Genomic DNA, 12,780 nt, shown 5'->3' with positions numbered 1-12,780 from the left:
ATGATACGTAAACTACAGCTCTCAGTTGGATAAAAGAAGCCAGTGCTGCACTAGCAAGGTTTTGATGAATGACGATTGTAATCAAGGTAAAGACGATTATAGTGGCATACAGGAGTCGTCCATAAGGCGCGCGTGTGTCTGTTATTATTGATGCGCAACGTGTATGTGCGCTCTTAGCACATCTAAAACATCGTATTTCTGTTTGAACACAGTTCAGTAAATTCACATTGCTGTCAAAATGAATGTACAGCGAGTGTTTTATAACGGATGCTCATCGAAGAAAAGTGTTTTGGAGAAGTTTGTGAGGATCAGTTGTGTTTATTTACATATGGGTATCGGACGCTCCAAACACAGACACGATCACTTGTTCTGACAGAGGACCTGACTGTTGACTGATGATATCGAGCTGCCTTCAGATCGATGAGTTTCCACATTTATAATGGTTTCATTTTTCATTTGTGTTTTGGTGTGTTTAGTGATTCTGAATAGATCCGTGCATTGGCTATATGCAGTCCTTTGGCATCTCCCTGTGGTCCTTTTTGGTATGGCAGGTTGACTTGTGCTTATTTGTTAAAGTTACTGTATAATCTAGCTTCATATACTTTTTTTGTTGTTGTTAACAACTGTTTATTGAATTTTATTCTGTGGAACAGTAGTACAAAACAAAAAGCAGCTGTACAAATTTAGAACCCACCCCAACCCATCTCACCCCCTGGTAGACTTAAAAATAAAATAAATAATAATAATGATATATTAATTAATATTAATAGATAAACAAATAACAATAAAATAATTTTTACAAAGATTTTAGAAAAGAAGACAACATTAAAAGCTGAATGCCATGAATTAACAGTTTTCACGTTAGAAGTAGAGAGTTCCATCGAGATAATGTCCAACAAACACACAGTCCAGGTTCGTCCGTCCATTGTGTGAGGAGGATTCCAACAGTTGACCAGCAATTTTTTTGCTGCTGTGAGAGCAGCTAACAGTAAAGATCTTTGTTGGACGGACAAGGTGAAGTCCCAAAAGTCATTCATGAAAAAATGGTGCGGAGTCAAACATATCTCAGTACCCAACAAATATGATAGGTCTAGTGAGAGCTGAGTCCAAAAAGGTGAAAGAGAGGGCACTCCCAAAAAAAATGCAAAAACGTGCCTAAAACTCCTTGGGAACAGAGATTACACTTAGGAGAAGATGACAGATTCATATAAAAACGTTTCATTGGAGTCAAGTAAACCCTATGCAGCAATTTCCAATGAATCATTTGGTGATTAGGGTTTTTAGAAGACAATTTAAACATACCCCATACCTGATCGGAAAATAAAACATGCACATCCTCATTAAGATCCTTAGTCCAAACAGTAGTAATAGGTAAAGGTTTGTGTGAATGCTCAAGAAGAAAGAGATAGATGACTGAAGCAGAGGATGGAGATTCCTCAGAAGGAAGGATTAGTTTGCGCAAAGGGTGAACAGGCAGTTGAGAGTTCCAAGGCACCCTGAAGGCCCGTAGGGACGATCTAATACGTAAATACTGGCCTGGCAGATTATATTGAGTTTTAAGATTCTGGAAGGATTTTAAACCACTATCATCATAGATATCTCCCAGAGTGTTTACTTTATTATGAGTCCATTGCGGACAATGAAATGGAGTACTGCCTGTCAAAAGGTTATTATTGTGGAAAATAGGCAAATGCCTATGCCATTTTGAAACTAGTTGTGAACGTCTTTCAACATCACTCCATGTGGAGAGGAGGTGGGTTACAATGGGACCAAACTGAGATTTACACTGCCTAAGCGGAACTCCCGAAAAAACAAGATGCATCAATTTATACGGATAAACAATAAGATTCCTCAATTGCTCTCCAAGACAGAAGCGTCAGGATCAAACCAAACTGCTAAAGGGCGGAGGGAAAAGGCTTGAGCATACAGTCTAAAATTAGGGAAAGAAAGACCTCCATATAATCTACATCGTTGTAAGGTAGTCAGTTTAATACGAGGACGTTTCCCATCCCATATATATCATGAAACACATGCATCTAGTTTGTTCCAGTAGCCAACCGGTGGAGCGAGAGGAATCATGAAAGAAAAGAAATTGATACATGGGAGAACATTCATTTTAATCACCGATATACGGGCCTGAAAAGAAGTAGGAAGACGAGACCAATTTTCCAAATCTGAGGATACTTTGGCTAGAATACCATTATAGTTTTTTGAGACGATTTCCTGCAGGGAAGTAAAAACATCTATCCCCAAGTACTTAAAGTTTTGAACCAATGGAATAGATATAGAAAGGGACATGGAATCAATTTTAGAATTGAGGGGAACTAAACATGACTTTTGAACTACTACAATTAATTTTAAACCCTGAGAGAGATCTAAAATGGTCAAATTCAGCACATGAGGAATAGAATGTGACGGCATCTCTAAAAACAGAGAAACAAAGAAACAAAGAAATATGATGATGAGTATTCTGTATATTTATGGGAGAAATAGTTTCAGATTGTCGGACCGCTTAAGCTAAGGGTTTCAAGGATAGGGCAAATAACAGAGGAGACAGCGGGAAACCCTGACGAGTACCTCGATGTATAAAGAATGGGTTAGAGTGAACAGCACCTGTGAGAACAGTGGCTGCTGGATTGGCATACAGAACTGTTATCATATTTATGAAACTTGATCCTAGACCCAGATGCTGTAGAACCGCCCATAAATAGTTCCATTCTAGCTAGTCAAAAACTTTCATCGCATTTAGAGATAATACTGTGCAAGGGGAGGACAAACTATTATTTGAATTAATAATATGAAATAACCTGCGTAAATTATCCAAAGCTGAGCGAGATTTAATGAATCCTGTTTGGTCATGATGAACTAGCCTATTCATAAATTTCTAGACGACGAGATAGTACTTTAGCATATAATTTAACATCAGTCCCTATCAAAGAAAGTGGCCGGTAACTAGAACAGGAAGTCGGATCTTTATCTTTTTTTAACAAGAGAGAAATAACAGCTATATTAATGGGTGGGTGAAATGAGCCTTGAGTAACTGAAAAATGTGTCATATCTAACATGAGAGGGCCTAAATTCAACCAAAAAGTAGTATACAATTCGATTGGAATGCCATCTATGCCTGGGGATTTCCCCTTGTTCATAGATCGAATTGCTGACTCCAGCTCCTGAAGAGAGATCGGTTCAGTCAGGTATTCCGAATCCGAATCTGACAGCCTAGGTAAATCAAGGTTGGACAAAAAAGATGCAAAAGAGTCAAGGTCACCATCAGCGGAAGAAGTATAGAGGTTAGAGCAAAAAGAGTGAAAGCCCAGATTGGGATTTCACAGCTGAAATATTAGCAAACTTTTCATTGTTGCGTAATCTTAGGGCTAAAAGGTGGCTTGGTCTACTCCCTTGAAAATAGTAATTCTGCCTGGATCTTTGAATCAGGAATTCTGCCCCGGATCTCAGTTATGAATTGAGTTCGGACCTAACCGCCTAATTGGCGCAACTTGCACAATGCACTTCTTTTTGCAGTGACTGGAGAAAAATCTGGAAAGAAAGACAGTGCTGCTCCGTCGGACGTTTTCACCAGGCCATGAAGTCTGGCGGCCCGCAGAATGAGCTCCCTGTCCATGTACTGCAGCAGTTTAAAGATGAAAACCCGTGGTTTAGCACTATCTGAGGAGAGACTTGTGTACACGCGATGCGCTCGCTCCACTTCAATCTCTTTTCCCGCCAGAGATGGAAGCCACGGCGGTAGCGATCTTTTCAAAAAGCCCATAGGGTCGTCCTTTTCGGAACCTTCAGGCAATCCAACCAGATGCAGATTGCTGCGCCTTTTGTGATCCTGCAAGTCCACAACCTGGTGCTCTAGTGCGGCTACTCGCCTATCGTGATCTGCAACAACTTTCTTTTGTTCTCTCATCTCCCCTGTAAGAAGATCCAGTTTAGAGCATAGCGACTGAACAACTGACGTGAGAACCGAACTAGTTCCGCATCGCCGTCAACTCGGTTCTTAGAATGTCCTCAAAGTGAGTAACAGTGTTCGCCATCTTGTCCATCATATCGCTCGCGGTCGGTAATTTGGATTTCTTCTTAATCGGAGAAGCCGATGGAGACAACTCCTGCTGTTTACGACTGCATGCCATCGGGTAAAGCACCACCAATGAATAAAACTTAAAACGAAAAAAATCAGCAAAAAGAGGACAAACATACGGAGCTCTACTCGAGTGCGACTAGGTTCATGAGCGTGTCATGTGACAAGTACTTTTAAAGAAAATCTGCAGTGACATTCTTGCTAAGTATTTTTGCAAATATAGAACACTATGTTTAAGTCTATCTTGAAATTGTTTAGTTTAAAAGTAATTACATGGAATTAAAAGGAACTAACACTAGAATAATTTTTTTTTTTTAATAGAAAAGGTTGGGGGTTGGGGTGGGGGTGCTTGAAGTATTGACTCGGAGAAGAGGGGGGGCCTTGGATTAAAAAAGGTTGAGAAGAGAACCACTGGTGTAGTGTATTCCAGCCTTAAGAGACAAGATAAGTTGACATCCATTTAATAAGAGGCTTCATAATGAGGCTGGTTTCTGTGTTCATCCCCATGAATGAAATGTTTTATTGGTTTGTTTTATTTGATTTTTGAATGTGTTACTTAGCTGAACGTGGACTAGTCTAGATGTTGATGTGCTTAGATGACACTTCATTATGAATATATAACTAATCGACTTGAATGCCTTGTTGCTTGATTCTAGTGTTCTGTTTTTTTTGTGATTGACTTTGTACCTTCAAAAAAAATATATATTTTTTACAATTATTCTTTACAAATTTTCCTTAAACAAGAATTTTTAATAAAACATGATGTGAGCTTAATGGGAACAGGGGTGTGCTTAAAGGGTACAAAAATGTACCCATTAAGCACAGCAAGACTATTTGAATTTAATGATTTATATAAATTGACTCATAAATTATATATTAATTGAAATCCTTTTTTTATTTAAAATAAAATTAAATGTTTTTGTGTGAGAGATTAATATTTTATTTTAACATAACGTTTTGTACTGAAGCCAATATCTTGTGCACTAAAAATGTCTCAATGTAGATTTTGGTGAGCTTAGGTATGTTTACCCTAGTTCTGAATTACTTGTGCTTCAGCCTGTTTACTGAGCCAACAGGTGAGGGTTTGATGTGCCAGTCTGACCAGGCAGGTGTAGTGTGTGTGTGTGTGTGTGTGTGTGTGTGTTATGATCACTTTGGCTGTTTGCCCTACTGAATACAGAAGTCCCAGAAAATTGCCCTCTTTTGCTCTGCTGTTCTGCTGTGGACACTTAAAATTTAGGATCTGATGTTCTTCATAGGTAAAATGTAATACTTTCTGTAGGTTTGTAAGGTTCGTTATATATACATTTTTATATTCCTTTGCTTAAATACTGTCCTGAGGCAGATACATCAGTGACTGGTGCAACTACAGATAGAGGGTGCCACTCTGTAGATGAGTGAGAAGCTCTTAGAGTGTGGAGTGCCCATCTGGTAGTCTCTGCTTTCATTCCGATGAGAAGAGAGTGATGATCTGTGGCAGAGACAGAGACTGATTCTGTTACACACAAGTACCGAGAACAAAAAATAACAGCTCAAACAAACCAGAGAAAGCAGGAAGTGAGTGAATTTGCACTGGCATCATTTAATTCAACTCCAAAGACGTATAAGATAGAGACAGTCCACCTGTACATCTATGACTGACTACATTTACATGGACATCAATAATCAAATTATTTACCTTATTCTGAATAAGACAATATTATGATTAAGGTGTTTACATGAGTTGGTTTTAGAATAATCCTTTCATGTTCCCGTTTTACATGTTATAGTACATAGATCGATTAATTGCACACGTCATTACGTCCCCACGTAACGCCATCCGACCTCCCCTCCAGAATTTCACGTATAAACATAGTTCGTCTTCGTGATGATGCCATATACAGTTTTGGGTGTTTCATTTTTTTATTTTATGAAAGCTTCAAGTGCAGTTAATTTTTTGTACGTGCATACAGACGACGGCGGTGTTGAAGCTCTTTTGTTTGCCGTCAAATGGTTGACCACTGCCATGTGTGTGTCCTGTCGCAAAATGCAGTGGAAAGTCCTACACGACGGTAAAAGTTTGATTAAGGTGTGTACATGTCTGTACTGCACCTCGATAATGCAACTAAAATAAAAATACTAGGATGTCCATGTAAACGTAGTCGGTGAGGAGAAATTACAATGTTCAAAATATAGTGTCTGGCTATAGTCCTGCATTACAATTTTTGATGGAGACATTGCAACTCTCAACGTGGCAGCTGATAAATAAGCCTATTGCCTGCTCGTTTAGTAACGTGCTTGTTATTGGCTGAAAAGTACCCTTTTGAGTGAGTTGGCCTTAAAAAGCACAATTTATTATTATATATTCCTGATTTGAATTATGTTTTTGAAATTAAGATTTCTGTCTTTTTCCCAATACAAGATAATAAAGCTGTAAATAGCTTCCAAGTGGTGTTACCAATATGGCCGCCAAGTGAATACTTGTCTTTAAGGGACTATGCTGGGACAATGTGCTGACATTGTACTAGCTACTTAATTTTTGCCCTGATGTACAGTCTGGAGAAGTCGACGCTAGTTACCGAAAGTCATAGCCAGTCTGCAGATTTGAGTTGACTAATTCCATAGAAAATCACGTTGTATATGATTGTTACAAACTAGGATTTATTTATTTTTTTAGCTTCAGTCTTTAATTCCATCCAGACGGAGGATATCAGACATGTTTGATATTTTGAGCTGATTTTGGAACACATTGTTTTCATTTGATAGCTTCTCCGAGCAACAGTGCGCATGTTTCTGCGTGAATTTGTTGTGATGGGAAAGACTTCAAAGTCTGGTAGTGTATGATCCTTAGTCGTTTAGTGTATGATGGACAGTTTTTCCTCTGTGACTATTACAAAGTCGGTAAGTCCCAGTGTTTTAAAATCTGTTCCGATTTTAAAAGTAGTGTATTCCAGCCTTTAGATACATGCTTTTTAGGGGAGAGTTTTTCATAGAAGCAATTTGTAGTTCTTCCATTTTCCAGGAATAGCTCACTCAAAAATGAAAGCATTGTCAAAAAACCCCTCTCTGTCTGAAAAAGGCTCACAGGTTTGGAACGACATGAGGGTAATGATGACAGAATTTTTATTTTTGGGCTGAACTATCCCTTTAAGTAACTTCAGCAAATAAAGAAGCATAGTTTTATTTTTAATAAGCCTGCAATTTTTGTGTCCTCTCAAGATAGGATTGAATCTTTGCATGCAGCCTAAATCTTTTTCCACTTTATGTGTTCCTGCAGATATCTCTTCTTCAATATTGTTCTGATGTATATTTGTCACTCACCAGAGCACTGCTGTGTGTAAATGTGTGTGTGTGTGTGTGTGTGTGTGCTGCTTACCATCCTCTCTTGTCTATTCCAGCTCCACCCCCCACTCTGCCAGTTGGATGGTGTTCAAGACGGCAGACGTTGGGAAGGTATAGAATAAACCATTGTCCTAAGGGGGCTGCACACATTCTGACACAACTGTGTGATGGTCAGTTTTATGTTGTTTCATTGGCTATCTAATTAACTGAAATGTTTTCCTGAACTACACAATGTAATTATTACTCAAAACAACAGCATAGCAACACAGTTCTGAAGAACTTACTTTACAGCAGACTCTCAGAGGCTGGGAGAGACGGAAACAGTTAGTGCATGCATCAGCATCATTTCCCCCCAAAGAAGAATGACAGAGGGAGAGAACAGGATTGTGTATGTGCAAAAGAGCGCTGTTCAGTTTGATCCGTGGTGTTCAGGCAGGATTTGATGAGTGTAGTTCTGATTGAATCAGTACACAGAGATATATCCTACTCACACTGAGCAGATTTACGCACACTCACACTAGCACACTAAAAGATCTGTCATGGCATATTCATGCACACTGTCAGACCTAAAAAGCTCTTACTAATTTTTTATTCGTAGTCATTCAATACATCTCAATTAATGAAAGAATATCTGCTCTCTTCCTCTTATTCGCCAGGCAGCCGTGTTGGGTTTTGGGAAGAAGAGATCGATGATGGAACTGCAAAATTTACAGGAAGCACTCAAAGTGGAAATCCAGATCCATCAGGTATCCCCACAGCCCTCCCCTCATACCATATGGATGGAGTGTGTAATTGTTGCAACTGCAGTACCCTCACTGTCTTCTAGAGGTCACTGCATCGGCATGTGTTTCCCACGCATGAGAATGCTAAAACTTTCTCTCTCTCTTCCTTGCAGACACTCGTGAGCCAGATGAAGCAAGATCCACAGGTGCGTCTCCCTCACTGAACATTTCCGTTACTGTTTGATCGATATGCTCTCATATACCGGCCGCTGGACTAGTGTATCAGGGAGGAGTGTGTGTGTTCTTTGTACAGAATGCAGATCTGAAGCTGCAGCTCCGTGACCTGCAGGCCAAGATCACAGCGCTGAGTGAGCGGCAGGTGAGAGCTGCTCTCTGAGAGAACACCTGCTGCCGTATCAGTGTTCTCTATGAGCTACACGTGTGTCTTGATCAGTTCAATTACTTGGGGTCTGAAAGTCCTCGTGGTGTCCCAAGAAAACGAGGCGATCTTGTTAGGTTATGAAACCTGTGTTGCATCATGGCATTGTTTTGTGTCGTATTGTGCTGAACATTTGTGGTGTGATTTGTGCGCTGAGGTTTTGTGTTGCCAAATGAACAATTTGCCAACACACACACACACGCACAAATCTATTCTCCCCCCTTTTATTTGACATTTCAATAACTGATGATTAATGTCTGGGGGTGATTACGTGGCATACTGTCCTTCGCTTGAGCTTGCTGTACAGAACCCAAAGTTCTGTGGAGGAGATGGAGAAAAGATGCGTTGTAGACTGCAGGCAGCAGAGGAATTTTAATTAGTGTCTCAAAGCTTTTTAAAGTAACAGAATAGAGCGGAAAACACACACCTGAAATAATTCTGCAGAGAAAAAGGAAGAAGAGAAACACAAGGTCAGCCCTATAATCACTGTGACTGTCTTAAAGCTTCGGCATTCAGAAATGTACCAGCCTGCAGCGCTGTTTAATAAAGTGCACTGTCTTCCTTGCTCGCACACATTCGGTGTCCGGTGGAATTCTCCCAGATCTAGGAGTGTGTGAGTCTAACAGATGGTGGAGGGAGCCTGTTAAAGCTGTAATCAGTGAGAAGGCTGTGCTGGGGGGTTGTGTTCATATTCATTAATGTATCTGTCACTCTGTCTTCACTGGTTACAGAATCAACACATACTCAGCTGAACACAAACAAGCTGTATTGCACATTTGTAGCCTGCATAGTAAAGCCAGGCACTCTTACAGCCATCTGAAAGTCTTGATTTCTCCCCGCTTCTGTCCTCACTTTATGATTGTTATGCATCCATACTCTTTTAATGTTGCTTTGTGTACACATGCTCATGTGTATGTGTGTATGTGCAAGTTTTTTGATGCCAAACTGTAACATAGACAGTAAATGGCTTCAAATAAATTACATTTGGAGTATGTGAGGAATGAGTGTGTTCACCATTTAGAATCACATTCTTTTTTTTTTCTCAGTAGAGTTAATTTGCACAGTTATAACTGAGCTCAATAAGTGTGTAAGTATGCAGATTGTTTTATTTTTCATTCTTCTACATATGACTTCCATTTCTGTCTCGTTCATTTTAAGATGATTGGTAATCTCTAAAGAACCTACCACAGATGTCACAAAAGCATCTCTATTTTGAAAATGTTTTTCATAAGTGTTTTAAGCTTATTATGCAAATGTAGGGTTTAGTGTGTCCTTGGAAATGCTAATGGTCTAGTTCTTATGTGGGAATCTTTCTAAAATAGAAAAAGATTTGATGGCATTATAAATATGAACAGATGTACATTTTAACCTTTAAAGGTGAATTTATGTTCTACTATTAGAACCAAATATAAATGTAATTAATGGTGTTTTCTAACAAGTTAACCAAACACAGTCCTCCTCTTCCGAGCATTATGCTCGCAAATGTCCAATCCTTGGAGAATAAGATGGACGATCTTAGAGCCAGGATTAGTTTCCAATGGGACATTAGGGACTGTAACATCATTTGTTTGTCAGAAACGTGGCTTTCGTGCATGGTCCCGGACACTGCTGTAATGCCAAGTGATAACTTCTCTGTTTTTCGGACGGACAGAACAGCAGAGGCCGGTAAATCCAGGGGTGGAGGAGTGTGTTTCATGATTAACAAGAAATGGTGTGATCCCAGGAATATCTCCATTCTGTCGCGTTCCTGCTCGCCTCTTCTGGAACATCTTTCCATTATTTGCCGCCCATTTTATCTGCCCCGGGAGTTTTCATCGATCATAGTTATGGCTGTTTACATTCCACCACAGGCGGACACCGGCTTGGCTTTGTCTAAACTTCACGATGTGCTCAGCAGCTACATTAACAAACATCCTGACGCTGCCTTTATCATCGCGGGGGACTTTAACAAAGCTAACCTCAGACGGGTCATGCCGAACTTTCACCAACATGTATCCTGTCCAACTAGAGGACCAAACACACTGGATCATTGCTACACTCACGAATGCTTACAAAGCCCGCTCGCTTCCAGCTTTTGGCAAATCGGACCATGCCGCCATTTTCCTCACACTGGAATACAAACAAAGGCTCGTTCAGGATCCTCCGGTGCAGAGAGTAGTGATGTGCTGGTCCTCCCACTCAGAGGCTATGCTGCAGGCGGCTCTTGATGACGTCGACTGGGACATGTTCCGGGCGAGTTCTTCTGATGTCAGCGAGTTCACGGATGTAGCATTAAGCTTTGTAAACACGCTAACCGAGCAAGCTACAGAAAAAATAACGATAAGGACATTCTCCAACCAGAAACTGTGGGTGGACAGTAGTGTTGTCAAAAATATCGATATTTCGATAAATATCGATACTGAAATATCAGAACGGTACCAATATTCATTTCCCGAAGTATCGATACACCGATACTAGCCAAGCTGTCACTTTCACTTCTCTCCAAAGGCGCGTGGACAAGCACCACACGTGACCGCACTCGTCTCCTTCGCTCTGGTTAAATAGCAAAAGTGAAGTGAATAGAAAGATGACTGCTCTGGTTGTTAAAGAACACAGCAGGAGCGCTATCTGTAGGGATCTATGATCTCCACGATGCAGAGAACGCGCATGGAATCTCCGAATCCAGTCATAAACACGGAATTTACAGTTTAACGCGGAATGTCACGGAATTTGTCAAAGTTTGGATGAATTAATCAAAAGTAGGTCATTACACTTAAATCAAATCGTGATATGGACTAGTATCTGTAAATATTAAGCTGCAAAAGTGGATTTAAATATGAATCCTGCATGTTCTGCGCGTCTCTGTGTGAATGTGCTGCACGTGCGGTTGTGTTTACTAATGTGGCGCTCCGGTGATTTCAGCGTCTGCCGTCTCAATGAGGACATAAATACATCAACAATATCTCCAGAACTGATCTGAAAGGCACTTTACGAGCATTTTACCATTTAATTTGAGTAAAACTAGCATCATATCATACACACACAGAATTAGAAGTATTCACGGCAACCCATCAAAATAAAAGTTCGGTTTAACTTAGTAGATAGTATTTATAGAGTTGTAACTTTTTAGTTTTAGTTACTTTTTCTTATTTGTAAGTCGCTTTGGACAAAAGCGTCTGCTAAATGACAAAAGTAAGTAAGTAAAGTAAAAGTAACTTAGCCTATTAAAGACCGTGTGCCAGAAATAGGCTATATTACTATTATTTAGTAGAATGTACATAATACTACTACTTACTACTACTGTTAATTTTTTTTTAAAGAAATAATCACAAAATATTTTAATTTTAATAGTAAATCCCCTTCATTTGCCAAAAATTTAAATGTTTAATTTTCATTAATTCAAATATAAATGAATTAAAATTGTTTTATGCCTTCATCTGATATCCAGTAAAATTTAAATACACAACACAGAATTTCTGAGGGGGAAAACACATTTCATAAGGCTACTGTAAGAATTGTTTGTATGCATTCAAATAGCCTAATAGACATGCTAAAACACAGAATTTGGTAACAATAAAACATAAGGTGAGAAAAAAATAAAACATTTCATACGGCCCTAAACGTGTCATTTTTGTTACACTTTTAATAAATTAAATGTTAAATTGTATAATTTTCATGATTTTAATGAATTAGACATGCTTTTAGATTAATAGCATTTAATTTGACCATTAAAAAAAAGAGTCCAGAAAAATTCAAACGGAAAAAAACGGAGTCCAGAAAAATTAAAATGGAAAAAATTTAATGTAGAAAATTTTTTAACGGAATTTGGGGAAAAATAAAATGGATTTCATAGGGCCCTATATCTGGAAATATTTTGGTTATGAAGCAAATGAGAATATCAACAAATAGAACTTTGGATTTTAATTAGTACATGTATTAGTAAACGTTAGTTTCAATTAACATTTAACTAAGATTAATAAAAGATTAATAAATAAATCAACAAATGCAGTACCTCAAGACATTTTTTTGTTCATGTAAAATATACCGCATGTTCTCGACTTGTTACATTTATCTTTAAATTAAAAAAATTACCCCCTTAATATTGTGGCAGTTTTTTTCGCCGTGGTATCGAAAATGGTATCGAGTATCGATATTTTTCAAGGTATCGTATCGAAGTTAGAAATTCCAGTATCGTGACAACACTAGTGGACAGAACTATCCGTGCTGGGGTTAAC

At 38.9% G+C, this 12,780-nt stretch overlaps 1 protein-coding gene across 2 annotated transcripts in view; it reads left to right on the top strand.

The window, feature by feature from the left end:
• Positions 1–12,780, top strand: part of LOC306869696 (PHD finger protein 21A-like) — a 42,546-nt gene that overhangs the window by 4,425 nt on the left and 25,341 nt on the right. Inside the window, exons 2-5 of one of the 2 annotated variants that reach the window (XM_079416566.1) lie at positions 7,462–7,516; positions 8,062–8,151; positions 8,301–8,333; positions 8,441–8,506. In XM_079416566.1, coding sequence (XP_079272692.1) covers positions 7,487–7,516; positions 8,062–8,151; positions 8,301–8,333; positions 8,441–8,506 — 219 coding nt within the window. In that variant the 5' untranslated portion in view covers positions 7,462–7,486. The remainder of the gene's footprint in view (positions 1–7,461; positions 7,517–8,061; positions 8,152–8,300; positions 8,334–8,440; positions 8,507–12,780) is intronic. The other variant, XM_079416567.1, reaches the window with a different exon arrangement.

This window comes from Barbus barbus, assembly GCF_936440315.1.
Source record: "Barbus barbus genome assembly, chromosome: 1".
Taxonomy (NCBI): domain Eukaryota; kingdom Metazoa; phylum Chordata; class Actinopteri; order Cypriniformes; family Cyprinidae; genus Barbus; species Barbus barbus.
Note: the sequence above shows the minus strand (reverse complement) of the source record. Positions and strands in the feature narration are given on the sequence as shown.